At 43.5% G+C, this 25241-nt stretch overlaps 3 protein-coding genes across 3 annotated transcripts in view; 1 reads left to right on the top strand and 2 right to left on the bottom strand.

Annotated features, from left to right (window-relative positions):
- Positions 1-21: 21 nt before the first annotated feature.
- Positions 22-4692, bottom strand: dph7 (diphthamide biosynthesis 7). The gene is made up of 9 exons (XM_048242518.1): positions 4137-4692; positions 3894-4027; positions 3721-3808; positions 3485-3579; positions 3168-3325; positions 2811-2883; positions 2119-2184; positions 1846-2018; positions 22-1610 (listed from the first exon to the last, which is right to left on the bottom strand). Exons 1-9 carry the CDS (start codon positions 4275-4277, stop codon positions 1177-1179), a joined length of 1362 nt encoding a protein of 453 aa, XP_048098475.1. The 5' UTR covers positions 4278-4692; the 3' UTR covers positions 22-1176.
- Positions 4693-4780: 88 nt separating this feature from the next.
- On the top strand, positions 4781-6895 carry paxx (PAXX non-homologous end joining factor). Its single transcript, XM_048242520.1, has 7 exons — positions 4781-5000; positions 5272-5332; positions 5559-5608; positions 5772-5959; positions 6193-6243; positions 6373-6466; positions 6548-6895. Exons 1-7 carry the CDS (start codon positions 4891-4893, stop codon positions 6597-6599), a joined length of 606 nt encoding a protein of 201 aa, XP_048098477.1. The 5' UTR covers positions 4781-4890; the 3' UTR covers positions 6600-6895.
- A 202-nt stretch (positions 6896-7097) lies between these two features.
- abca2 (ATP-binding cassette, sub-family A (ABC1), member 2) overlaps positions 7098-25241 on the bottom strand; it is a 67528-nt gene continuing 49384 nt past the window's right edge. Inside the window, 27 exon segments of the mRNA XM_048242876.1 lie at positions 7098-9903; positions 10266-10475; positions 10686-10823; positions 10949-11051; positions 11167-11259; positions 11339-11442; positions 11723-11857; positions 12761-12902; positions 13696-13874; positions 14881-15001; positions 15371-15503; positions 16191-16314; positions 16942-17089; positions 17747-17862; positions 18280-18454; positions 18545-18605; positions 18809-18920; positions 19034-19139; positions 19373-19586; positions 20127-20452; positions 20854-20956; positions 21058-21267; positions 21808-22128; positions 22522-22642; positions 23383-23588; positions 23899-24078; positions 25240-25241. The exon segment at positions 25240-25241 is cut by the window's right edge and continues 97 nt beyond it. Of these exon segments, the coding sequence (XP_048098833.1) occupies positions 9868-9903; positions 10266-10475; positions 10686-10823; positions 10949-11051; positions 11167-11259; positions 11339-11442; positions 11723-11857; positions 12761-12902; positions 13696-13874; positions 14881-15001; positions 15371-15503; positions 16191-16314; positions 16942-17089; positions 17747-17862; positions 18280-18454; positions 18545-18605; positions 18809-18920; positions 19034-19139; positions 19373-19586; positions 20127-20452; positions 20854-20956; positions 21058-21267; positions 21808-22128; positions 22522-22642; positions 23383-23588; positions 23899-24078; positions 25240-25241 (3919 nt within the window). The 3' untranslated portion in view covers positions 7098-9867.

Genomic DNA, 25241 nt, shown 5'->3' with positions numbered 1-25241 from the left:
AAGTAATCAAAGATTTGTAAATGGAGTACAATGCTAAAAACATTTATTGCCTGGACAGTCTTGAAAATACAGACTTTTTTTTATGTTTAAAAAAAAAAAAAAGGTTGTTTATGTTTGCAAAAACAAACTGGTTGATAGAATAAATAGGTAGACATTGCTGGTGCATTTTCAAGTAATCTGTGTATGTTGTTTTTAGTGCCGCCTCATCAATTTGAAACATGCACTTGTCCTTCTCCACATTGCGTTGGGCATCATTATGAAAAGTTTGCATATGGGATGAAAAAAAAAATCTAGAATCTATAAGAGCACTGACAAATTCTTGAAAGTGTACATTCATTAATTTGGGAATAAACATGCTTTTAAAGGTATTGGTGATTACTGGGGGAAGGTTATCGTTTAGAAAAAAACTCAAGCTCAACAAATACACAACCCTTTCCCTCAGTGTCCTCCCTACTTTCCCCCTTTGTGTGCATTCCAGCACTGCCTTGGGGGAAGCCAATCAAGATTAGTTTTGAGAACTTCATGTTCAATTTTTCCATAATGCACCTAATACATGGATTTCTATGCAACGTCACCTTAAAAAAAATGTTTGCACAACTCCGAGGCAGAAAGCACCATAGGAAAGCATAGGGCAGTGATATCCACGAAAAGATTACAAGGAGTTTTTGTGCTGAAAACGCACCAATCAAAACAGTGATGGTTAGAGAGCCCTGAAATGCATATCTTTGCCAAAAACGCCAAAGAATTATGTTATATTAATAACATGACAAACTGCCAAATTCTGAAATAAACTCTGACATGAGGTGTCATCATTGAGACAGCATGGGTATACAAAAAAGCCTTACAGCAGCCGACTATTAGGTTAAGTTTATAACGTGTCCGGCCACTGAGCGTCTTCTGCCCCGAGGCTGCGCATGCATCTAGTTTTATTGGTAAACGGGAAGCCCGTCTATAGGCTACAGTGTCTGAGATGACCAGGGAGACTAGAATTTTCATTTGTACATATGCAATGTTGACCACCTTCATTTTTTTGTGGCTCACAGCAATGCTGACAGTACCCTTCATTTGTCAGCTTTGCTCCTCGTCTACCCTGATGTAAAACGTTTGACACATCGACGCCTCTTTGCATCAGTTCTGATGAATAGGAAGTCAACTGTGACTGTTTGTGGTTGCGTCTCACAGTGCTGCGGCTGCGCTGTCACCGATAGCCTGGTCCTGACCTGCCTCGGCCTCCTTTGGGCTCCAGTCCCAGCGCCACACGTGCAGCATGTGGTCGTAGAAAGAGCAGCTGGCCAGCAGGCAGGAGACCGAGGGAGAGTCCAGCGCTGGTGTGGGGGCCGCAATCGAGCGAGGGTCTGGCTGGGGAGAGGGCTCGGGGATGTAGCGGCCCATCTCGTCCTCTAGGGAGGTGTCGAAGCTGGCCGTGGGGGACTCATACTGGATCCTGAGGTGGCCCCCCACCTCTGGCTGGGGCCGGCTGGGTTCTCTCGACCCCTGAGGGGAGGCCGGAGGAGGGCTGTCCAGAGACACGCGGGACCAGTCTGCCCCATAGGCAAGGGAGTTGTGTAGGATATAGGAGGCCAAGATGGGACAAGGTCCTTCACTGCCCTCTACAAGAGGGGAAAACAAAAACAAACTTTAAACCAATTTAGAAGCCCTAATTCCTCTAAATGCCTACAGCTCATTGAAGTCAAATGTCTAATGAATCGTTGTCCTTAAAATGAAGCTTGCCTTATATTATATATTTACATACCCTACCTAAAATGCCTGCATTCACCGAGACTAATAACATAATGTGGATCATTAACCATGACTGGCTGGACAGATTAGTTACTAGATAGTTACCCATAGCCTCCTGGCAGTGGAGTATGTGGAAGTCATTGTGCATGCAGGCTGCCAGCAACAGGTGCTCGTGGGTAGGATGCCACTTCAGACGCCACACCCCTCCCCCCATGGCACTTTCACTGAGAGGCCGCCGCATGTTTCGCCCATCCCACAGCAGCACGTGCTCGTCGTAACTGGACACAGGACAGGGCAATGAACGACACTCAAGAGATGCACAGAGCACAGAGAATGAGCTCTAGCTGGCAGAGCGAATTCTTACTGAAAGGTGATTACCTGCCCGTCGCTAGGATGTGTTCCCGGTGAGGGCTGCTGTGAATGCTACACACGCCCATGGAGTGACTGAGGAAAAAATTGAAACGGTGAGTGAGGGCAGCACAAAACTGCTGGAATGTCATGAACATAGAAATTATTTGGAAGTACTGCAAAATAGCAAATGTACAAATATTGCATGATGGCAATATATCACATGCAGATCAACACTGATATGTGGCATGGGGTGAAATAAAGTAGAATCAGAACGGCTGCCTGACTGTCAATCAGATTGCACTTGGAAATACTAATCTAAATAAACTAATATTAAACAGTACATATTTTAAAGGTATATTATCTACACTTATCAACTCATTATTATGACAAATATTTCACAGCCTGTGTATTGGGGTGGAAACCCGATAGTCAATTTTTCAATAAGCAACAACAAGCAGAACCAAAATGGAATACAACATGTTCAATGTCTCCATCTGCTGGTCAACTCCAGGAACCAGAGTTAAGGTGTGGTGCAGCCGCACAACAAACAAAAGCAAATCATTCAAACTTGTCAATGAGACTATTAATTCAAACTGACAAAGTCTTTGTGAGCAAGCACAGTCCATTGATATCCCTGAGGAGCTACAACATCCTAGTCAGGTGTCTGACAGAAAATGCATTTTGACCTATGAGAGCAGAGGCCAAAATGCACGTCTCACCTCTTGCTGCTGAAGGTGGGACAGGAGGGACCTATCCTAAGATCCCAGCCTTTCAGTTTGCAATCATCCCCACCTGGCACATTCCAGACAGATGAAAACAGACAGACAGACAGACAGACAGACAGAGACAGACAGAGGTTGGTGATGAAATACCATAAACATTACCCAAGTCGTTCAAGGGCTTCCATTCCCATGCACTGTGCAGAGAGGGTAGGGAGGGGTGTTCCTCTGCTAACCACCGTCAGTATATCACACCATTGCCTAATGTGCCACATCTCACAAGTGAAAGACAACTATGGAGACAGCACATGAAGGGAGTGATCAGATGAGAACAACAAATAAGTCAGTCATTCTCACCAGAGTAAATGATCTGTGTGTCCCAGTAGCTGAAGGCTGCTATCCAAGCTTCAAAGTCATGAGCTTTCCACTGCGACAGAGCAGTCAGGCTCGTCTCGGTCAGACCCAGCACATTAACACAGCCTTTAGAGTCACTGGACACCACACGGATTGCACTACTATGGAGACAAAGACGATAAATGCATTCAGACATGACGATATGCTATGTTGCATTAATACACACACAAATATCACACTGCATGTGACCTGACGATAAAAAAAGAGCCTTGGCCACTCTAATGTGTAAGGCAAAATGTATTAAAAACATGATCACTAACCTGTCACCTCTCCCTGTAGACCAGTCCAAGGAGAGTGCTAGCCTTTCAGGGCCAAGCTCTGTGCTTGACACTTTATCCAGAACACAAAGGCCATCCTACTAAAGACAGTGTCATGAGAAAAACAAGTCCTAAGCCACTTAGGCATGATGAGGTATGTTAGCCTAACAGGCCCGGGTTACATTCAGTGCAGAACTGAATTCACTGCAGGCCTAGTGAAATACACGTTGCCCTCTCACCTGTGTGTCCTGCAGCGAGTGCAGCTGTAGTTCCCCTGTGGCTGTAGCCATGCCCAAAAGTGGTTGTCCTGACACTGGAACATGACACCTGATGACATTACAATATCAGCTTACATTCATCCACAACAACTCCCACAACTATACCATTTCCTGAGGACAGTAAGATCACTTACCATTTTACATCTAGTATGGCGGGTGTGTCAATGCGCTGAAGTTCAGTCAAAGGAGGACACAATGCCCCTTGTTGTTGATAACGGAACACATATAATCGGCCGATCCTATTTGGCGTGTCCGACTCTTCAACTGCCTTAAAAACACAACAAATGCGAAATTGATATTAGAAAAACAACTCCACATGTGTCACGATTATGATGGCGAGGCATGCCAGAATGTTTAACTTTTTAAAACGTGCTTACCCCATCTTGGCTCTTCTGTAGCTGGTAGGTCCCACATGCCAGAATGTGATGCCATTGGGGAACAGGACACCATTCAACCGTATCAGCACTCAACTCCGTGTCAAAAACCTGCAAGCTGCGAGTCCTTGATTTCCATGCCATTGCAAAACGTTGAAGTTAGCTCCAGTTTGTGTGGACGGCTTCTAAAACTTCAAGACTAGCGGAAATAGTGATAGAGATTAAACACATGCCTGTGATTAGATATAATTCCCTACCATGCGTTCCATAACAAACGTGGAGTAGCTGCTACTATAATAGCAGCAAAGCTAATTCTACCAATCTGATGTGGCCACTGGCCACAGACTTGCAGCGCCAATTTCTAACTAGCGGCTAACGTTAGCTAGCTATCATAAATGGCTTGCTAACATGCATTAATTCCAGTCTGTTTGTGCTACTACCAACGGCATTTAAACTTCACGAAATTTGTCAATATACGATTAAATAAGCGGGTGCGCCATTAAAAGATTATTCCAGCTGGTAAGTAATTTATATAACTTCTACAACTGCAAACTCGTCAGTCGGCTGTCAACAAGTTTTGAGGTCAACAGATTAGTCACTTCCGGGTAAATATCATTTCATTGGATGATCATTTTGTTTACGTAATTAAAATTCTCTCTCGTTTTGTTCTGCAACTCATTTGCTTACTGCTAGCCAGGCTTCTTTCGTGGCTTCATGAGTGATTTCAAATAATTTATCCTTGGCATAGTCCTTTACAATGGATCAAAGTACTGCTATGTCAAAGCTTTTCTTCACAGTGTCAGATAAAACAGACGGATCCAAGTATTTATGTTATATTCACGACTGCGCAGGTGATTTAAATATAGGGTGAGTTCCCTTTTTTTCTTTCAAAGGAGTAGGTAGGCTAGCTAACGTTCCTTACCATCAAGACCATAGACAGTATATGATCAAGACAACACTAGCAGCATTGTTATAGCAGTAGCTATCAGTGTCATCATGGGTGTTTTTTTGTTGATCGCTGTCTGGTCACAGTGTCACATAATGCACCTACCTCTGATACTCACTTCGATCCAGAGTATAGCCTGATGAAGACCTTCCATGCTAAGTTGTTTAAAGTATCCTAATGTGATGCCCCCAGAGTGACAGATGCAGAAGATGTATGGAAAACAAGAATAACTGATGAGATAAAGGCCCAACTTGTAAGTCTAGAAGTGTTGCACTTGCAATTTTACTGTGGACAGTCATTTCTATGTTTGTCTGTCTCTCTGTCTGTATGCATGTCTCTCTCTTTGTGAGTTTGTGTTTGTGTGTGTGTGTTTTATCTGTACTTTGAGTCAAATACAGTTATATACGGAGTGACTCCTCAAATGAAATATAGCTTAGGTATCATTGTTTTGAAGATTGTTGAATATTTCCATTTGACAGCTGAAATACTACTCCTTGAAATCAATAGAAGACTGCCTTATGAAATTGAGGTAAGGTTCCTCTACTTCATCCGATCTGATCCTGAATCTGGATTATTTTGTTATTGTTCTAATTTCTCTCTCTCTCTCTCTCTCACTCACACACACACACACACACACACACACACACACGCTCCACTCACACACACACATTCACACATACGTTGGTTTATAGATCGTCATGTGGTAAAGGAAAGGCCTCTGTGTCAGTGGAGGAGGAGCAGGTGATCCTCCATCTTGGGCCTTCACCAATAGACTTGACCATGACCCTGTCCAAACTCTGTGAGGTTGACGGAAAAGTTGAGCTGAAGGAGCTTCTGTTTAGGATGGCTGACAACTTGAGTCATTGGCAGGGCGCTGAAGGTAATCTCCACTACAGTCATCTAGCACACCTCATTTGAAAAGTTTATTCTGGTTTCACTGCTCCAGTATCTTATGCATGGGGAATGTTTTCAAGTCAATCTGCATAAAAATGCAGCTACCAGTCACAGCACAATTAAATATGTTGTAAGAATTTAATTAATGTGTCATAGAATTGCATTTATCCTCTGTACTCCAGAGGTTCCTGGGATGACTTGATTTGGAATGTTTTTCAGGACCTCAGACATTGCACAGCCCTGGGAAGAACTCTCACAAGAGAGATAATGGTATGCAGAATGGGTCATGATTACCACGATGTTGTTGCATCTGTCTTTGTTTTGTTTAAATAATATTCCAATATTATGCATTGCTACTGTAGAGTTTTAGTGATTGGGAAGATCTGCTATTTCTTTCAGAGTTTGCACCTCGAAAACAGAGCAGTAATGGCCCTTCTGTAGGGTCCCGCAAGCGCTTTCCAGGAGACTCTTTGATCAACCCAGGAACGAGAAGGTAACCTAAAAAAATTTCCAGTTTTTAAAATGTCAACATTGACATGAAGTGCAAATATATTGTTTTTATTCATTTATTTAGCAAGCGACCTGCAACTGGTGTGGCTTTTGATGACGACGGTGATGAAGTATAATGATGGAGATGGGGATTATGAGGATGATGCTCAAATTGAGCTTTTAATCTAACATGTCTGGCTTTTGAAGCAGTCTCCCACTTTAACCATTGTAAAGCTGCAGTGAACTCTCATGAATGTTCTTTTAAACTCAACTCAACACTATATACTGAAAGGTTTTTAAACATCTATTTTTATCACTTTGGAAAATGACTGCTTCTAAAATACCCAGTTATGATGATGCCTTATCTATTATTGAATATCTATTTGCTTTTACATTACTTATGAAAATGTGTTATACCTCAAATAAATATGAATGTGCCTTTTAAATGCTGTGCTATCAACTTTCTTTTTTGATCAGAAAGTTGTCATCTTATGTTTAGACACATGTATAAACTTTCACTTTAAGTATACTTAATCTGACATGGATAAGTAAGGACATATCATATTCTTATTTGCTTTAGATTCCCCATCACATATGGTGGTTAATACAAACAATGACAGACTTCAACTCAAAACCCCAGAAGTTCACCATATTTATTTTTTTCTTCACTTGTCTGTAATATTAAAAACACCAGTTCACCTCATTTGAAACACAGGATTATGGAAACAACATATTAGAAACAAGCTCAATGTTCAAGTAAAAATGTTATATGACAACCGATTAGAACAAAAGTTGAATGAAAAACCAACCAACAAACACAACCTTAACAACATATATTCATAAAATATAAATATATTTATATTTATATACACATACATAAGATACATTCCAAAGCACATAGCTTCAGATTAAAACAAAAGAAACACTAGATCCATTTCCCTCAAAAGATCCATTGCAGGTAATTTATGGAACCTAGCTTTCTCTCTCTGCTGGTGCACTAGTCCCTGAATCACTGATTCACTTCAGGGCGTAAAGCAGCACATTCTCAAGGAGCCATTTTGGGGGGAAAAAAAACGCTGTCAATGAAATTAGAATGCTGGTCAAGGCTTTTGCTATCTATAGTTTGGCATGGGTTGGCAAGGTTACAAGTTCAAACCTGCTGATTACATAAAGGTTTAAGTTTCACAGAGCTCTGGCCTAAACAGAGCATGACGGTCACTGTTTCTGAGTTGCACAAGTTAATGTTCAAGTTAGCAATTTGACCTTACAGTGTTAGTGATGACCAACCACTTTCCCTCACTTCCCAAGATAGATAGTTTAAAAGGTTTTCTTTTACGAAACAGAATGTGTCCTAAATTTTGCAACACACTTAGTTAAACATATTCACATTCAGCGCAGAATTATGTCATGTTGTTTTAAAAAAATATCTCCCTTTGGTCTTCGTTCTTATAAAACAACCTAGGGTCACAACCCTATCCCATTCCTTATGCTTTATCCTCTTTAAACATTCTAGGAAAATATAAATCAGTAGTTGCCTTTTCTTTTTCAAAGGTACCATCAGTGTTCTACGACTGTCTGAATCGAACTGAAGGAATAACCATGACACATTGGTCCAATATTGTGAACAACCCAAGTTCCAGTTGGTTTCAGTATGAATAACTTGAGTCAAAATAAAAAAGCTCTGAAAACACAACTAAAATGATCACATTAAATTAAAACACAACAGATTCTCAACTGTAGTTCAAAATATTCGTCTTATGGCTCACACACCAGTATAAAATTCAAGAAAAAAAGTCTTAACTTCTTTCATCACCAATAAGGACGTGGCTGTATTCAAAATATATTTCCAATCTCCATGCTGTCGTTCACTGTCCAAACACTCCAAAAACCTTGAGTGTTTGCGTCTGTATCACAGTGATAGTACATGAGCTTGCTAGTTCTTAATAGCACACATATCTTGTACTGTAAGTGACCCAAGTTCATATATGATCCAGTTAAGCAATTTAACAGTACTATTTCCTGCATTTCACTAAAGAGTATTCATTACCTAAACTATAAGATAATTACACACAAGGGATCTTGTTTTTCAGAATAGAAACAAATAGCACACCGCAACAACAAAACAAATTAAAGGAGGAGAGAGGAAAGTGTTTCAAAGTGCTCCATTCATGAGGCAAAAGAAGTAATGAATTAATTAATGAAAGGACAAAAAGTATATATACTGTTATATATTCACAACAAAGAGGCTCAAGCTTTTAGGAGGCACCAGAATCTGTGCAAAACATTTTCATGCCATTTACATTCTCGTACGTGAAGATATAGGACCAAGTCTATGTGGAGGGCAGTTTCCACCATAATGGGGACAGTCAAGTCATTTTAAAGGCCAACAAAACAGGATAAACTATTTTTTTCCAATGTTTCCTGTCAAAAGACTGCACCTTCAGCAAGGTGCATTAAGAAACCAGCAATCATTTATTAAATGAACCACGTACATGTGTCCAAAACATGTCAATATACAAAATAAACCATTCTTCTTACCACAGCAAAAATGTAGATATGACACAATACAAGTCTGACACTATATGCATGCTTTCAAGGCAGGTACAACTTAAAAAAAAACATGATTAACAGTTTCAACAAGGGGTTTGTGTAGTTACATCGCTCCTTTGGCTGAAATAAAAGGTATTATTTATGATAACATAGTCAAACAACGCCCCAAAGCAAACATTTACTTAAGAGGTAAGAGATGCCTTGTGATCAAACCATGACGTGGATGATAAAGTCATCTTCTGACATCAGTGGCACAAACACCACAATAAACATTGACTCAGGAATCAAACAAGAATACTCTATGCTTGCTCTCTCTCTCTTATCTCTCCACTAAAATCTCTGGTGTGGACCTCTTGCCAACATTCCCATCAAGCAACAGATCCTAAAATGATCTGCCTACCCTGAAGAGTCAAAAAGAAAAAACACAAACGTGTGTGTTTCACTGGAATATCCATGTCCTTTGCATAAATGCAAGCACTCTCCTGAACCTGCAGTATGGAGGCCATGGTTGGAGGCACTCCTCGTAGTCCAAGTCTCACTGTCTGCCTCAGCGTCAGCGTCCACCATGTGATGAGCTGTCAGGCTGTGCTTCTGTCTCTGCTGCAGACCTCTGTCTGTGCGATGTGCAATCCGTAAAGTTTCTTGTCGCTCTCTCGTCATTGTTAATTAAGTGCACACAGAAAAAAATGAAGAGTGCCTGCCAAGCAGATACAAACGGCGAGATGAGGAGATCTCCATTCCAAAGAGATTCCTTAAATGTGTCTTTTCATTTGCCAGAATCCACGTCTGAGCTTGAGGCTTGATGTTTATTTGTATGTTTGTATTTGTTTGTTTGTTTGAAGAGGCCCCCTGCTCTCAGCAGAGGGTGTCTGTGTTGAAAGACAGCTGGACCTGCCAAGGCAAAGAACCACGTCACTCGAAAGCATGTGTTGTGAAAGAGAAATCACGTCGAAAAAAATAAATAATCAAATGCCTTAACCAACTTACGTAATGTCATATTACTGCATTACTAAGCTTAAGGTTTCACATCCATAGCCATTTCTAATAATCTTTCTATTTCTCAGTGTATCAAGGCTTTAAAATATACCTGTCAATTTTGATTAACGCGCTGCAAAGCCATAGCTTGACTAAATCCAACAACTTCTCAACTCCTTCTCCACCCCCCTCCACTATAAATTTATTTTTTTACGCTCTTCCTTTTCTCTCTCTCTCTCTCTCTCTCTCTCTCTCTCATATATTAAGCCTCCTCTCACCCTCTCCTCCTCAAAGCTGATGAGCCCTTCGTCATCGTCGCTCTCCAGCTCCTCGGGCTCGTCACACACGAGGGCGTTGAGCTCCGTGTTGGCCGGCTTGGGGCGCAGGAGGTTGAGCAGGCGCTGTAGTGGCGACTGGCCGCCACCGCGGGGCGAGTTCTCCTGCTGCTCCAGGTTGTCGCTTTGCTTTTTGGCAAAGTTGACAAAAACCTGCCGGACAAGTAGGAACACAGGACCTTAGATAACATTTGTGTTGCTGAAAGGACATAGGATACAACATAAAGACAGAAAAAATACAAATAAATAAACATAAAGATCTAAAAAATACAAATAAGTAAACATACAGTTGGCCACATAAAATAAACAAAAAGGATACAATGAGCAAGTGAGAGTCTCTCACTGAACTATACGGTCACTTACGTTGTCCAGTGTGGTCTGACTGACAGAGTAATCTTCGATGCTTAGCACCTCCACCACCTGCTCCATCTTACTGAACACTTGAGCCAGAGAAATATGCTCTGACTTCAGCTGATACTGGATTTTGGTATGGTGTCGCTCCTAAGAAGAGACAGACATCACATGCATTATAGGCACGTTGGAACAAGTGCACAGGCAATTCCTTAATGACAGTACAAACTTTTACTGAAGAGAGAGATTGTAAGGGGAAGCAACACAAAATGTACCTTAAGTATAGCTTCTGGAAAATTCCTGTTGAAGAATTTGACCACCTCTTTCACACTACTTGTGGTTTTAGTGCGTACTGTGATCATGTAGCCATCACCAAATCTGTCACAACAAAGAACATGATTCATATTTATTAATCATTATATTATTAGGTGTTTCACTTAGCCTCAACAAAAAAAACATAAATATTGTATAAATTCAATCAATCTTTACATACCTGTTCTTAAGGTGCTGTATACTCCCTAAGCATTTGAATCTGCCATTGACCATAATGCCCAACCTGGTGCATAGTGCCTCACATTCTTCCATACTGGAAAGAGAAAAACAGTTAGACAGGATATCAGCCAGCCAATCCTTACAAATGGCACCGGATCTTAGGTGTGTCTCACCTGTGTGATGTAAGCACCACCGAGCGTCCCGTTTTGATGATGTCAAGGATAAGGTTCCACAGGAAACGTCTGGCCTTGGGGTCCATGCCTGTGGTAGGCTCATCCTAAAGCACAGCCATTAAATAGAGTTTAAAAAATCAGTACTGGTACATGTGAAAATGTACCAATTAATACTTCCACCCAACAAATGCTTAAAAAAGCAACTCAGTTTCCATAGAAACAAACTAAAGTGCACTCTATTTTCTATTACCATTTTCAGACTCAATGTTTGGCCAGTGTGCATAGTGGTCATATCTGTGTGCATCTGTGTTGGTGAATGATAATAGACACAATAATTGTTAAATCAATAGAGTGGGTGACCAATGAACAGTGGGTCATGCTGACCAGGAAGATGAGGGAGGGGTAGCCGATGAGTGCAATTGCGGTGGATAGCTTGCGCTTGTTGCCTCCACTGTAAGTGCCAGCTGGCTTGTCTGCATACTTAGTGAGCTCCAGCTTCTCCAGAGCCCACTGCACCACCTGAGAGAGAGAGAGAGAGAGCATTAATAAGGCATCCACTCAATTAACAGAAACCATGTTCAAACCAGCTATTGTGGCAGTGAAACATACATATTTATATATTATATTGTTATATATATTTACATATATTTTGAGATCACGGTCCCACCCTCTCATTTCACATAATCACATTCCATGACGCTGGCTCTCACTAATGCAGTGTTCAGTAGCTGCAACTAAGATATTGTTTCTATGGAGAAATGTGTCCAATGGTGTCCTGACTTGATGTTATGCTTATAGCAAACACAGAGACTCTGTTGTACATAGTGGAATTCTCTTTTTTGGATTAAGATAAACCATCAAATGGTTATTACCAACTTGCAAGTGGGTACCCAGCTCTCATAACAGAGAGAGGCCACAAATAGAAACACGCACAGCTTTAATGCTTTTCAGTGATAACACAGCTTATTGTGGGTGGAAAATTATTGTCGGGCGGTGAAACCTGTATATGAAGACTGATATAAGAGAGAGCCTAGGTAGCAGAGTTACTCAAAGGCATATATTACATTCAGTCGCTTGTTTTCCAAAACTTGGAACGAGAGGTTTTGAGCCAGATTAGGAAATGGAGGGGAAGTGCTGGCAGTCACGCTGATTACTTTATCTCTCAACTGTGGAACGTTCCAGTACAGAATAAAAATATCAAAGCAGTCACACTGCTGGTAAGCAAAGAGGAACTTCAAGTCTTCATATAAAGTTCTCCATCAACTTAATTAAAAATTGAATTCCCATTATGTAACTGTGCACAAGTGTATGTGTATCTACAGTGTATGGAGTATGGACTACAAGAAAACAAGAAAATGTATTATATGCAGCTGAGTGTGTGTGTGTGTGTGTGTGTGTGAGAGAGAGTCTGGGGCCACTCACCCGCTCCTCATCCTTCCAAGGGATGCCCCTCAGGCGGGTGTAGAGCTCCAGGTGCTCTCTGGCCGTCAGGTCCTCAAACAGGGCGTCAAACTGCGGGCAGTAGCCAATGCTCTGCTGCACCTTCAGCAGCTCCCGCAGAATACTAGACGCCAGGGAAGAGAGAGCCACAGTGATCAGTCTCTCCCACACTCCATTTGTAGCAACCGCACAATCAGTCAAAGAAACTCGGCAGGCAAGAGCAAGAGGCTGCACAGATCTGACAGCAGCAGTAATATAGAAACAATGAGAGATATATGGGGTATGATATAATAGAGTTGCAGGTTAATTTAATACATCCTGCAAAAGCAACAACATCTATATATCAGTGCAGCTAACTATGGATAAACAAAGGTAAATACAGTGGACATACTGTATGTGCCTCTGTGCACACTATTTATAACCCTTTACAAATATTTTCCTGCTATGTATGTTTTGTTAAGTGCAAAGTCTTAAGTCTAACTGAAGCTATTTTAATATCAAGGCAAAATCAATTTGCTAACTTAATACCATGGGTAAGACCTTAAACATCCATTCAATGCTCCCACATGCAAAACAATAGCTATAGTTTATGCACTTTGCTCGTTGATAGACTTTGCACTTTGCCCTCTTTTCAAAAGAGGGCCCTATATTGCAACAGTGAGGGAAGATGCCTCATTATTTGAGTGGGTCCCTGATGTGGGATTGATATGTTGATGTAGAAAGAGGAACTACTAAGAAACTTAACAACAGCTATGAAGACAGGTCAGAAACGTAGTGAACTCCCTACCCTGTTGGCCCGCTTTTATTTTTACATCTACATTTTTTTAGCCTTTAGTATGAAAATTTTACTCGATAATAAGTGGTTAACCCTTCGTTCAAATTAGCGCCCATATGTGCGGTCAGTGGGCTAGCTGTACCTGTGTCCACCAATGAAGGCCTCTCCTCCAGTGGTGGTCTCGTCTCCCGTCAGCATCTTGAACGTGGTGGTCTTCCCCGCTCCGTTCACCCCCAGCAGGCCGAAGCACTCCCCGGGCCTCACGCCCAAACACAGGCGGTCCACCGCCAGGATGCGGCCCATCTTCCTGGACTTGTACACCTGCCAGAGGGTGAGAGTGTGTCACTGGACTGTATTGAAATATAGAATACTGCCACGGGGTGGGGAGGGCACAGACAACAGACAAGGGCCAAACTGAGCCGAGTGTACCATCTGGAATCAACGTAATGAGTTATAATACTAAGGGCCTGTGGTAACACTTTACCTGACACTATCGACATAAGAGTGACATGACACTGTCATGACACATGAACCCTAAACCTAACCCTAACTTGTTATGACAAAAACCGAATGACACTTAATGAAGTGTTATGTGAAACGTTTATGACTTGTTTATGACACGTTCATGACAATGTCATGTCACTCCTATGTCAATACTGTCAAGTAAAGTGTAACCGGGTCTATACAAATCCTATGAAGTTCAGCGTTCACAGCGCCCAGCGCCCTTGGCGGCAAAAAGCCCTCGGAGCTTACCTTTTTTTTTTGCAGCGCTCAGAGCGCTTTTGAACGACGACCGTGACATACTGTAGCAACAATAAACACTTGACCGAAGCGCTCTGAAAATGAGGTTCAGGGCGCTATCAGCGCAAAAAACGTGATTGGTGGACACAGGCCCGAATTGTTTAAAGATCAATTCATGGGGTCATTAATACACATATGGTATATCCAAAGAAAGACAGGTCATGTTCTACTGCAGAGAAAAAATAAATAAATTGTGGCTTTGCGATGGGATATGTGACCGTCCAGTGGACGCATGGGTGACTAAGTTGTTAAAACAAAGTGGAAACTACAGCTCCTCGGGTACTCCAGTGAGCTAACACAACATGGAGGTTTTCATGGAGTCAAAACACAGATTCAATAAATGATCCCCCATATCAACATCAGACAATGCAAAGTAATCTGATCTGACATTAGGGGAAGAGTGGAGGGATTTTCTTGGATTTGGTTGTTCTAAACAAATTGCATTTTCTCCTTCCACTGTTGCAGTTAATTAACAGTCCAAAAGGGCATTGGCATTTATTTGAACCGTGGTGTTGTGTTGTGAGACCTTGGTGAGGTTGTCGATCTTCAGCATGTCGTTGTCTGCGTCTCCTCTGAGCACACGCCGTCTCTCACAGGCCACGTCCACGTCATCGTCCTCTATGGGCTGACTGCTCACCGGCACCCTCCTACACACACACACACACACACACACACACACACACACGCACACACACAGAGAAGAAAGAGAGAGAATATCTAAAATGAGAATTTCTACTATGACTAACACTATCACTAAACTGATAATACAATATCACACAGGAGCTTCAGTTATCATTTCTATTCCTGACTCTCATGCTCCCTCTTCTTGTGCAATGGGTATTTTGTGACACCTCTCTACATCTCTCTCTGAGCCTCTGTAGCTAATGATAATATCATCATTCAGCATGCACCATTACCCAAACCATACACACACACACACACACACACACACACACACTCTCTCTCTCTCTCTCTCACACACACACACACACACACACACACACAGAGGCACTTACTGAGGTTTCCTGAGGAAGTTGTACTGACACAGGATGGTGATGAGGAAGCCCACGAACCCCTCGATCGTCATGGCAACCAGGCCTCGGGTTACAATGTCCCATTCAAACGGAGACTTCACCTTGTCAAACTGACCTGTAGCAGTAAGAGGGCATACAGTATGTTTTAAAGACAGCACTGGTGTGAATCCACACTCAGATTCTATTCTCTATTCATGTCATTCTATCAGCATGCTTCAAATCTGGACTCTGATTATCCTGTCTTTTTGGACAGGTTCTTTCCCTTTTTTTGACAGATGATATAATAGAGCACATTTTGTACATACAAATGGCCATTTTTACTGACAATCATTTGGGGAACACAGCCTACCAACAACTGATTTGATTGGTCCCTTGCTCCATCTTCAGTCCTTTAATTATGCAGTTGCTTGTTTTTCCCATGAATACTGTTCATCAACATTATATACCCTTTCAATCTGTTTCCGGTTGAAATGTGTAAAACCAACGCAGATCGTTTGAAAAGAATATTAATCAGATCCCAGCTTAAAGCTTCACAAAATGTCGACTTTTTAAAAAAAGTTACCATTAGCTCAATGTTGTTTTCTGTGCCACCGGACATGCCTTGAGAACGCACATGTTTGTTTATGTAGTTGAAAGGGTCTATATAGAATGCTACCAATTACAACACTAACATTAGAACATCAAGGGAGCATCTCCACTGACTGTGCCTCCCCTCTGGGGGAAGTGATTTTTGACACTGATAAACTGTATCATACATAGATCATGTATGTGAATATAACTGTATAGGTTAAGTAAAGTCTACCTATTTTGGCATAGTACTCGTTGATGTACTCATTGTAGGCCATCTCCATGAGCCCGTGGCCCAGGTTGTAGTTGGGGAAGATGAGGAAGCAGGACTTCATGTAACTGTTCACCAACTTTAGATCCTGAAAGGGCAGATGAGGTTTATATTTATGTTTACGGTGCTTGGCAGACGCTTTTGTCCAAAGCGATTTACAGTACATTAATATACTAGTTTAAAATAATAGTTTCAAATGAAGTTGAAAAGCTTACATTAGGTATAATAGTAATAGATAATACCAGCAGAAGGTAGCAGTCATATCACACGGAAATCAAAAAAAGGTTAATTGCTGATACTGAATAAGCTAGGAGCCCAGTTACAATATGTGTGGGGCAATAGCTATAGGGCTCTGATCTGAGATCAAAACTAACTAAACTGTACTTCCTCCCCGTGGAAATCCTCACCTTCAACACTCTCAAGGCCAACGCTCACTGGTGGCATCTGACACGCATCCAATGACGCCAAAGTTTAGAACTTTGTACACTTTTAACAAAGAACAGCCCACTGGCGGTGTCTGGCGCTCGTCAACGCCAACGTTCAGAAAATTATTCTATCTCTCGAGTGCCAAATCCATAGACGCCAATGTCGTCGCCAGTGGGCATTGGCCTTTACACTTTCCTTCTGCCCGCAACAATATGCAATGTGGAAACAGTTATTTTAGTTCCTTTATAATGCATTCAACAAATCCCCATAGGTGCATGCGGTACAATACCTTGTCATGCTCAAACAACTGTAGCAGGAAGGTAGCCACTGTGGCGGTGATGCCGATGAAGAGGTTGATGACAATGAGGAACACGTACGCCGTGCTGGGGACTTCAAACCAGAACGAGGCTGGGTACATGATTGGCGTGATGGACCAGCTGCAGTGAAGAAACCAAACTCAGACTTAGATAGTGTCGTGCAAGTTCACACTTCACAACAGCAAGCTCAAAGCTCTGTTCACACAGATTCAACACGTTTGTGTTATAGTTTGCGATTTCCAACTGAAAACAGTTTAAATTCCAGCCCATCTCTACCTAATTAAAATTAACAACACTGAGTTTATCTTTTTCAGCACAACCTCCACCTACTCATCCATTCCCACTCATCACAGGCACTTCCAAATGGCCATGGATATGTACACACTTATGTAGGCTATTGTAGGCTACTAAAAAGTGTAAAATAATAAAAAGTAAATAGTTCAAAACGTTGTGTACATGCATGTGAATCAAGTAGGTTACTGCCTACTCACTTACCAAAAATAATGCTCTTCACACAAAAGCAACAACTATATGCATACAGTAGTTGCATGCTGGATTTAGACAACTGTAATGACTGCAATGATAGGATCCATAGCACTGGCCACTATTTTAAGTTATGGGTTTCATTTGACGGTCCTAGGAGGCATGGCCTGGAAAGAATTGGCAATGGTAAGGGTGGAAACCAGACTTCAGATCTCAGGGGGCCCTCTGCTTACTAATTAAAGGTGTTTTATTTATGAAGCGGCGGCAGCCTGGAGAAGCGGAGAGTCTACTCACCCGTACAGCAGAAAGAGCGAGAGGACGGCGGGGAAGTTTTTGGGAGAGGTGTACGCCGGGAGGTCAAACACGAACAAGATCAGGACACAGCATGTGGCAGGAACTAAGTAGTTCAGCTAGGAGAGATAGAGCGAGAGAGGAAGAGAGAGACAGAGAGAGAGAGGGAGAAAGAGAGAGGGGAGGTATCTGAGTTAGGCAGGACACTCCAAAGGACATTCAGTTCACTGGGCTATATTTAGAGAACACCTTTAATAACACACATATTTGTCACATATATGCTTTATAGACACAATGGACTGAATTTCCCAAAACAACCATATAAGACCTGGGCTGTGTCCAAAAAGCATTGTTGTGCAATAACCACTCACTACGAGAAAGCGAGAGAGAGAGAGAGAGAGAGAGAGAGAGAGAGAGTAAAATATCACTATCATTCAATGTTAATGTGATGTATTGCAATGAAAGCAGCACTGATCTATGGACAAAATGATTTCCCATGGCACCTCAACATATTGAACAACTCCTCTGATTTTTACCATGTCCCAGATGTAATTGGCCAGCCAGTAGATTACAGGGTCACAGCCGCTGACAAACTGCAGGTGTTTGGCCTTGGTGGACTTCTCCGCCACCAGAAAGACCACAAAGCTGGCCGGCACAAAGGACATGGCCACGATGATGAAGATGGCAATAACCACGTCTGTGCCCTGCAGCCTGGGGAGGCATAAAAAGAGAGAGTGAGGAGTGGTAGACTGAGACGACGTGCTTTTAAGAGTGAGGGATTTTAAAGAAAGAGTGTCTTACAAGTAGTCCAGGGACAAACTGGCGCTGGTTCGATTCATGGGATGGTTTGTCAAGGTAATTCCTACACACACACACACAAATGGCACAATAATGATCATCATATTGAAACATCCAAAAACAAATACCGGTACTTTTAAAGGTTCCAGTTATGTAATGTGTTGCATCACATTTCTTTGCTTTATGTGATGAAAGTGGCTAGACTGTAAAAGCAGCCCCTGCTCCTAAGCTTCCATCCTCTCCCTTGCTTGTGAAAGCATGCCTCACCATAGGCAGCCGGGTTGCCCTTGTTGAGGGGCAGGTTGGCACGCAGGATGGCATTGTTGAGCACGTTGAGATAGGTGGGCATGCTGTGGTAGCCTTTGTTGTTGTAGAGCACCTGTGAAGGGAAGGCAGGAAGAGATCGGTCACTGCAGGCCCACCTCATCCACTGGTCACACGCAACGAGGAAACGGACCAAGCAGACCGGTTACATCAGCCCCCATCTCTCACCTGAGCTGACCGCCGCACAGCTATCTTGCGGACCATGGGGGGTATCTTTCTGCCGAACGAGGCCGGCACGGATTTCTGAATGTTGCCCACTGTGAGACCGCCATATCTGTGGAGGGGACAGTGTGTGTGTGTGTGTGTGTGTGTGTGAAAGCACTGATATGATTTTAATATTCTTATTCAGAGCACTTCAGAAGCAGATGCCCCTGGGCATCTCCCATGACCAGCAAGTCATAAATATGTATCCCACTCCCATATGGGTCAGTTTCAGTTCACGGTCTAAAGTCAGGTAGAATGAGTTAGTGCTAGCATTTCAATAGGCTACTCTAAGGTCCACTCTACCTGTGGAGGCGTACGCGATCAGAGGTGTACAGCAGATACTCCGAGACGTTGCGTCCCGTGATGTCCACCAGGATGTCCCCCGTCACCACCTTGGTGAGAGGGGGCCGGCCGCCCACCCCGCTGGGACAGGAGAAGCCCGTTCCCTGCATGGAGCAGATGCACTTGACCGGCTCATGGATGGACAAGGGTAGCGTCGGGGGAGACGTCACCATCTCTGTGGAAGCACAGATTCAGAGATGTGCATGTTGAGATTCACCCAATGAAGGGGGAATGACAAAAGTGAACAACCGATTACATTCACATATAACTTCCTTCGCATATCCACAACCAGTTTGCATGCTATATGTTGGCGGCTATATTTTGAAGGTGTATTTCCTTTATTTGTCTCATGTGAAATGGACAGCAGCTAACAGCCAAAAAGTACACAAAGCCCTCCTGGGAGTTATTTTGTAAGATGACAGCATTTTGACTTTTTAACCACAACTGTTCTGCGTCTTTCTTTACATTACATTACATTTAGCAGACACTTCTTGACCAAAGTGACCTACATATGTCAGCTTTTTATTACAAGGGATCACATTGTCCCCAGAGCAACTTGGGGTTAAGTGCCTTGCTCAAGGGCACAACGGTGGAAGCCGGGAATTGAACCGACAACTTTCAGGCTACTGCACGCTAGCCCAGCTCCTTAACCACTACACTACCACTACCACCGCCCAGTCTGTCACGTATAGAGCGTATATCAGAGCGCACTGACCTCTCACAGTGGTCGGAGGTGGCGAGGTGTAGTTCCACAGGCCGTCGTCGAAGCGCGGCTCCGGGTCGTCCGAGGGGGCCGGCGAGGGCGGCGGCGGCACGAAGTTGGAGAGCGGCACGCCCTGCGTGAAGGAGTCCAGGCACATGGGGTCGAAGTAGCGCGCAGCCAGCGTCTTGGAGTTGTTGGCATAGGGGTTGAGCGTCTGGGCCAGCTGGTCCAGCGTGCTGTTGAATGGCGTCTTGAGCACGCAGGTGGCCCCCACGCCCGAGGGCAGCCGCAGGGTGTTGATGATCTTCTGAGGGCCGGCGTCGGGAGAGCGCTTACTCCTGGGCGCGAGGATTGGGGTGGCGGAGAGAGGAGAGGATTAAGAGAAGAGTGAACCGTGTTTGCTGTGACAGTCTTTATTGCTTCATTAATACATAATACACAGAGTGGAGGCAAACGGAGAGAGAACCCACTGAGTGACTCAAACCTGAACACCATGGTTACATAACTGTACTTTCATCTTACGTGCAGAAGTCTATTTCTATGATTCATTTGTTTGGGACGCGACAGTGAGGCAGTGAAGTGAGCGGCAAGCAATGAGAATGGACAAGAGGCTTTGTTTTTATTTTGTGGTGAAGACTTTAAATGGTTAGCAGAAGGCTAGCAGAATTTGTCCAAAATGCTAATGTACAGCCTGGAGTTCTCACTGGGTAACATGAATAAACATGAAACTGAGGCTCACCTGTACTGCGGCCTGTCTTCATTCGCGTAGGGGATGAAATTCCCCCGTGGCTGTGTGTAGTTGTGATACTGCGACGGAGACAGAATCAGGGGCGGCAGGTCTCCTGGAGAAGCAATGGGAAAAAGGGAATGAGCAGGAGGGACTCCACCAGGAGGGGTTTCAGTTCACACGCACCTGGACGTTCCCATCCATATCTCTCCTCACCTATTGAAGGTACAGACAGGGCGACCGTCATGGCCACGCAGACGAAGAACGCGGGCAGCATGATCTGGGAGAAGAGGCCCTTGGTGTTCCTCTTGGCACAGTGGAAGCGCTTGACGATGAGGCCGTGGAACTGGCGCAGCTTGAGCCACCAGCCCTCCAGCTTGAAGCTGCCCTGGCCCTCCAGCACAGGCTCCGGGGAAGCCTCGCCGTCTGCCGCCGCAGGCACATGGACACACAACGGACTACATCAGCCCTCCCAACTCTCACCAACACCCAAACATTTTGAACAAATCAACTTGTAATACTAAATATCTGATATGGTTATGCTATTTGGCAGACATACTATGATATACATGTACAGACTAATCTCAATATCCTCTACTATACTTCTACCAGAATTTCCCAGCTATTAGCCGCAGCTTATACATTGATTTTGCCACATTTATTCAGCTATGAGGTTAATACACAGGGGCAGTTAATATGGTATTAATATATATTTTTTCACTGCATAAAACACTGTCCTGCGGTTTATACACAATGCAGCTAATACACAGGAAATTACTGCACTATAATATATATCATATGTTCTGTGAGAGTTGGATATCGAAGTTGAAGCTGCATGGTGAGTTCATAGGACTGCTGGGTAATGTGAACATGGAGAATTAAGGTAACTGTCTGCATCTTTAGCTGTAACCTACTGACCACTTCCTGAGAGCTTACTCCTCGTGGAGCCCTGGCCCCAGCGCTCACCTCTCAGGCTTGCAGAGTCAGGGTCCTGGCCATTGTCGAACAGCGGGCAGTAGTCGCCGTAGAAGTCGGCGTAGAGCCCACCCTCGTCACCGCGCACTGACCCCAGCGAAGAGCCGGAGCGCAGGGAGTTCTGGCTCTGGCTGAGCCGCGAGCATGTGATCAGGTTACTGAGCTCCACCTCGGGCCGCATCACACCACCACTGCCGCTGCCGCAGCCACCACCGCCACCGCTGCCCCCTACTGGCTGGCCGTCGCCCCGCGGCCCGCTGAGCAGAACCGAGGGCTTCCCAGCAGAGTTACCCCCCGGAGAGTCCTTCATGTCTGAGGACCAGAGCAGAGACACCCAGAGGAGAGAGAGAGAGAGGGAGAACAAAAGGAAAAGAATTGGGTGAGAAAATAATTACCTCTAATTCAACCACTGTGTCGGTGCTTCAGTCCCTTGTGTTTTTTGACTGGTGGTGGTGTGTGTTTCAATAAACCTGAAGATCTAACAGTCTGCTTAGGAAAAATCTTTGGCTTCCCAAGTGTGCCTTGGCTAAAAATGCTAATAGCAGTCAGCTCAGTAAAAGCACAGCTGATGTGTAGATTATATGCCAGTGCTAAAGATTGTGGCACATAACTAAGAAGTCTAGAATTTCTTTTCCAAAAAACCTTCGTCATCACCAAAGGGATTGTTTTGTCTAGACTGCCCAATGTGTATTATTTTCCTCTCACCAGCATCGCTGTTCTCTAGGGAGAGATCCTCCTCGGAGACTTTGAGAAAAACCTCTTCTAGTGTGGTGTCCATCACCCCGAAACTGGTCAGGGCCAAGTTGTCCAAACTCCGCTCCAGGGCCTGGAGAAAAAAAGCTTTATTCAGGAGGCTCTCCTCACAGAAACAGAACATCAGAAGCCAGAGGGGAACAGTGACAAAACAAGATGTGCTGCCAGGAGGAAGAAGACTTAGAGGTAGGGATGCACGGATCTGACTTTTTTCACTGCACATGGGTCCGTTACCACTGTTTTATTATTTTTAAGTACTCATACACCTCAGGGCCCCATAGACTGCTGTAGCTAGCTTGCAATACCTCCAAACTTCTCATGCTTTGTTTTTAACTGCCTCAATGCTATACAATGCTCCCTAAATGCTATACTTGATATTTAAAGAACATAGAAATGGGTTGAATAGACTGGCCCTATATACTAGCCGCATCATCATGATACCTGCCCCACTAATACGGATCCTTAATCCAGTTATTTGAGTCAACATTGGACTGATCAATTAACCAATATCAATATCAAACCGGTGGATCCCTAATGTATTATATGTCAACCAAAAATCTATATTCTACTAAAATGTTTAATATATTTATTATTTTTATACATCAACTTCTACTTGAGTACTGTAAACTGCAATATTTTTCCATAACATTACAGATTTTGGTTGTAATTGGTCAAAAAAATAATGTAAAATAACAACCCAGCACAGTAGCAGCGATACACACATCTTGCCTTGCTGTAACAGGTTCATAAACAAACTAATCCACATTAACCAGTGCAAAGGCACAGCCTCAGTACTGGGCAGGAAGTCTCTACCTGGAAGAGCCTCTCAAAGCAGCCCTTCTTGGCGGCCTCCGAGGGCAGCACGTAAGAGAGTTCCGTGTTGGTGTTGGACATCAGCAGGCAGGACGCCACAAACTGACGGATGAACTGGGTGACCCGGCTCTCCGAGCAGCCGGACAGGGATGAGGGCTGGGCAGTGGAGGGGGAGTGGGAGCCAAGAGGCTGGCCGCCCTGGTCTGCTGGAGGTGCGTGTGTGTGTGTGTGTGTGGGGGTTGTATCCGTGTCCGAAGATAGAGTGATGCGTGACGTACACAGGGAAAGGAAAAGAAGAGAGAGAGGGAAAGAGCAAACAAATTAGAAACATTTCTTGTGATTAAGAAGTATGGCGATAAAACAAGAAATCATACAAACACACACACACACACACACACACACACACACAGACAAACACTCTCAAACACACACACACACACACACACACACACACACACACACACACACACACACACACACACTCTCAAACACACACACACACACACACAAACACACCTCCACTGGATGAGTCTCTCTGCTTCTTGACCAGGGTGAGCTTGTAGCCGTCGCCGTAGGTGCTCTTCAGGAAGAGTGGCGAGCCGCAGCACTTGAGCTTGCCGTGGGAGATGATAGCGATGCGGTCACCCAGCAGGTCCGCCTCGTCCATGTGATGGGTGGACAGCAGGATGGTGCGGCCTACAGCACACAAACACATTCATTTTCAACATCACATATGCTCACATACACAAGATACATATCCTACACACACAGACACGCGCCTGACGCCGCGCGACGACGCGACGCACGCACGCGCCGCACGCGCATATACACTCTCTACAGTAATCTCCCTCACATAAACTGAGCCCAAAGTAATTTAATTACAGTTTTTCTCGATTGCTTTGACCTGCTGGAATTGCTGGAAACTGGGATCCGCTTGGTCTTCAAGAACACTTTCTTTGCACAGCAGAAGTCATCTCTTGCGAATGTGTTTATACATTTTCATTGGGTTCACACATGTTTCACACCCTTTTGCAAAACAGTCATTCAAAAACCCCAAACTCTATTGGTTTGGTACAGACAAAGTACAAGCAAAGTACTGTATTGCCTATTTGGTGAAGAAAAGAGTACAAAAGGTGTTTACTGTAGGTCTATTTCAATGACAAATGAGTTGTCAGTTTAATTAAAGTTGTGGTTCAATTAAATTTGTCTTGTCTAGGTAATTACTGTAGGTCTTACATGTCAATGACAGTTACATCTTGAGAGGAATGAATAAATTATTTTTTATTCAGTACATTTAGTCTTTTCACAGTTTTTTCTGATACCAGAAAAATGAGAAAGAAATGGAACAGTCATAGCAAAAATGCTCATTTTGAGAACTATATTTTGCATGTTGTTGTCCAGTATGGAATGATTGATTGGAATCACACAGTGATTTGATGACAGGATGTGTTGTTTAAAGGCAAGATTTGCTTTTGCTGCATGTTTTAAGTGTTTTGAGCAAGTAACAGCCTTTTGCAAGGAAAAATTGGCCAGAGTGCTTTAGTTCAGACACGGGTGTTAACTCTTTTGAAAACGTGATGTCGGAGTTGACACAAGCATCAAAACGATCGAGAAAAACTGTAAGTTGGTGAAAGACCTTCTAAGCCACATATAGTCAGTCCGAGAGCACGCACACTATCTCTCTATCTTCAATCTGAGATGCTCTCTGTGCATATTCAAGTTCATGCTCTTTGTGACTTTCAGGTGAAGGAGTGTCTGCACATTTCAGTCCAAGGAACATCACTGAAGTGTACAGTATGATGACGTGCCATTCCTTGCAGCCCAAGGTCTTTTTTGGGGCTGTTCTGCACTCCTTACCC

The sequence above is a fragment of the Alosa alosa genome, chromosome 5 (genome assembly GCF_017589495.1).
Source record: "Alosa alosa isolate M-15738 ecotype Scorff River chromosome 5, AALO_Geno_1.1, whole genome shotgun sequence".
In the NCBI taxonomy this organism is placed as follows: Eukaryota; Metazoa; Chordata; class Actinopteri; order Clupeiformes; family Clupeidae; genus Alosa; species Alosa alosa.
Note: the sequence above shows the minus strand (reverse complement) of the source record. Positions and strands in the feature narration are given on the sequence as shown.

Excerpts from the sequence above, each read along its gene's own strand:
- dph7 (XM_048242518.1), bottom strand. The coding sequence starts at position 4,277 with ATGGCATGGAAATCAAGGACTCGCAGCTTGCAGGTTTTTGACACGGAG. Across the intron at positions 4,028-4,136 it reads TACAGAAGAGCCAAGATGGG|GCAGTTGAAGAGTCGGACAC; the intron begins GTAAGCACGTTT and ends TGTGTTTTTAAG. Across the intron at positions 2,884-3,167 it reads CACACAGATCATTTACTCTG|GTGGGGATGATTGCAAACTG; the intron begins GTGAGAATGACT and ends GGAATGTGCCAG.
- paxx (XM_048242520.1), top strand. The coding sequence starts at position 4,891 with ATGGATCAAAGTACTGCTATGTCAAAGCTTTTCTTCACAGTGTCAGAT. Across the intron at positions 5,001-5,271 it reads GCAGGTGATTTAAATATAGG|AGTGACAGATGCAGAAGATG; the intron begins GTGAGTTCCCTT and ends TGATGCCCCCAG. Across the intron at positions 5,333-5,558 it reads ATGAGATAAAGGCCCAACTT|CTGAAATACTACTCCTTGAA; the intron begins GTAAGTCTAGAA and ends TCCATTTGACAG.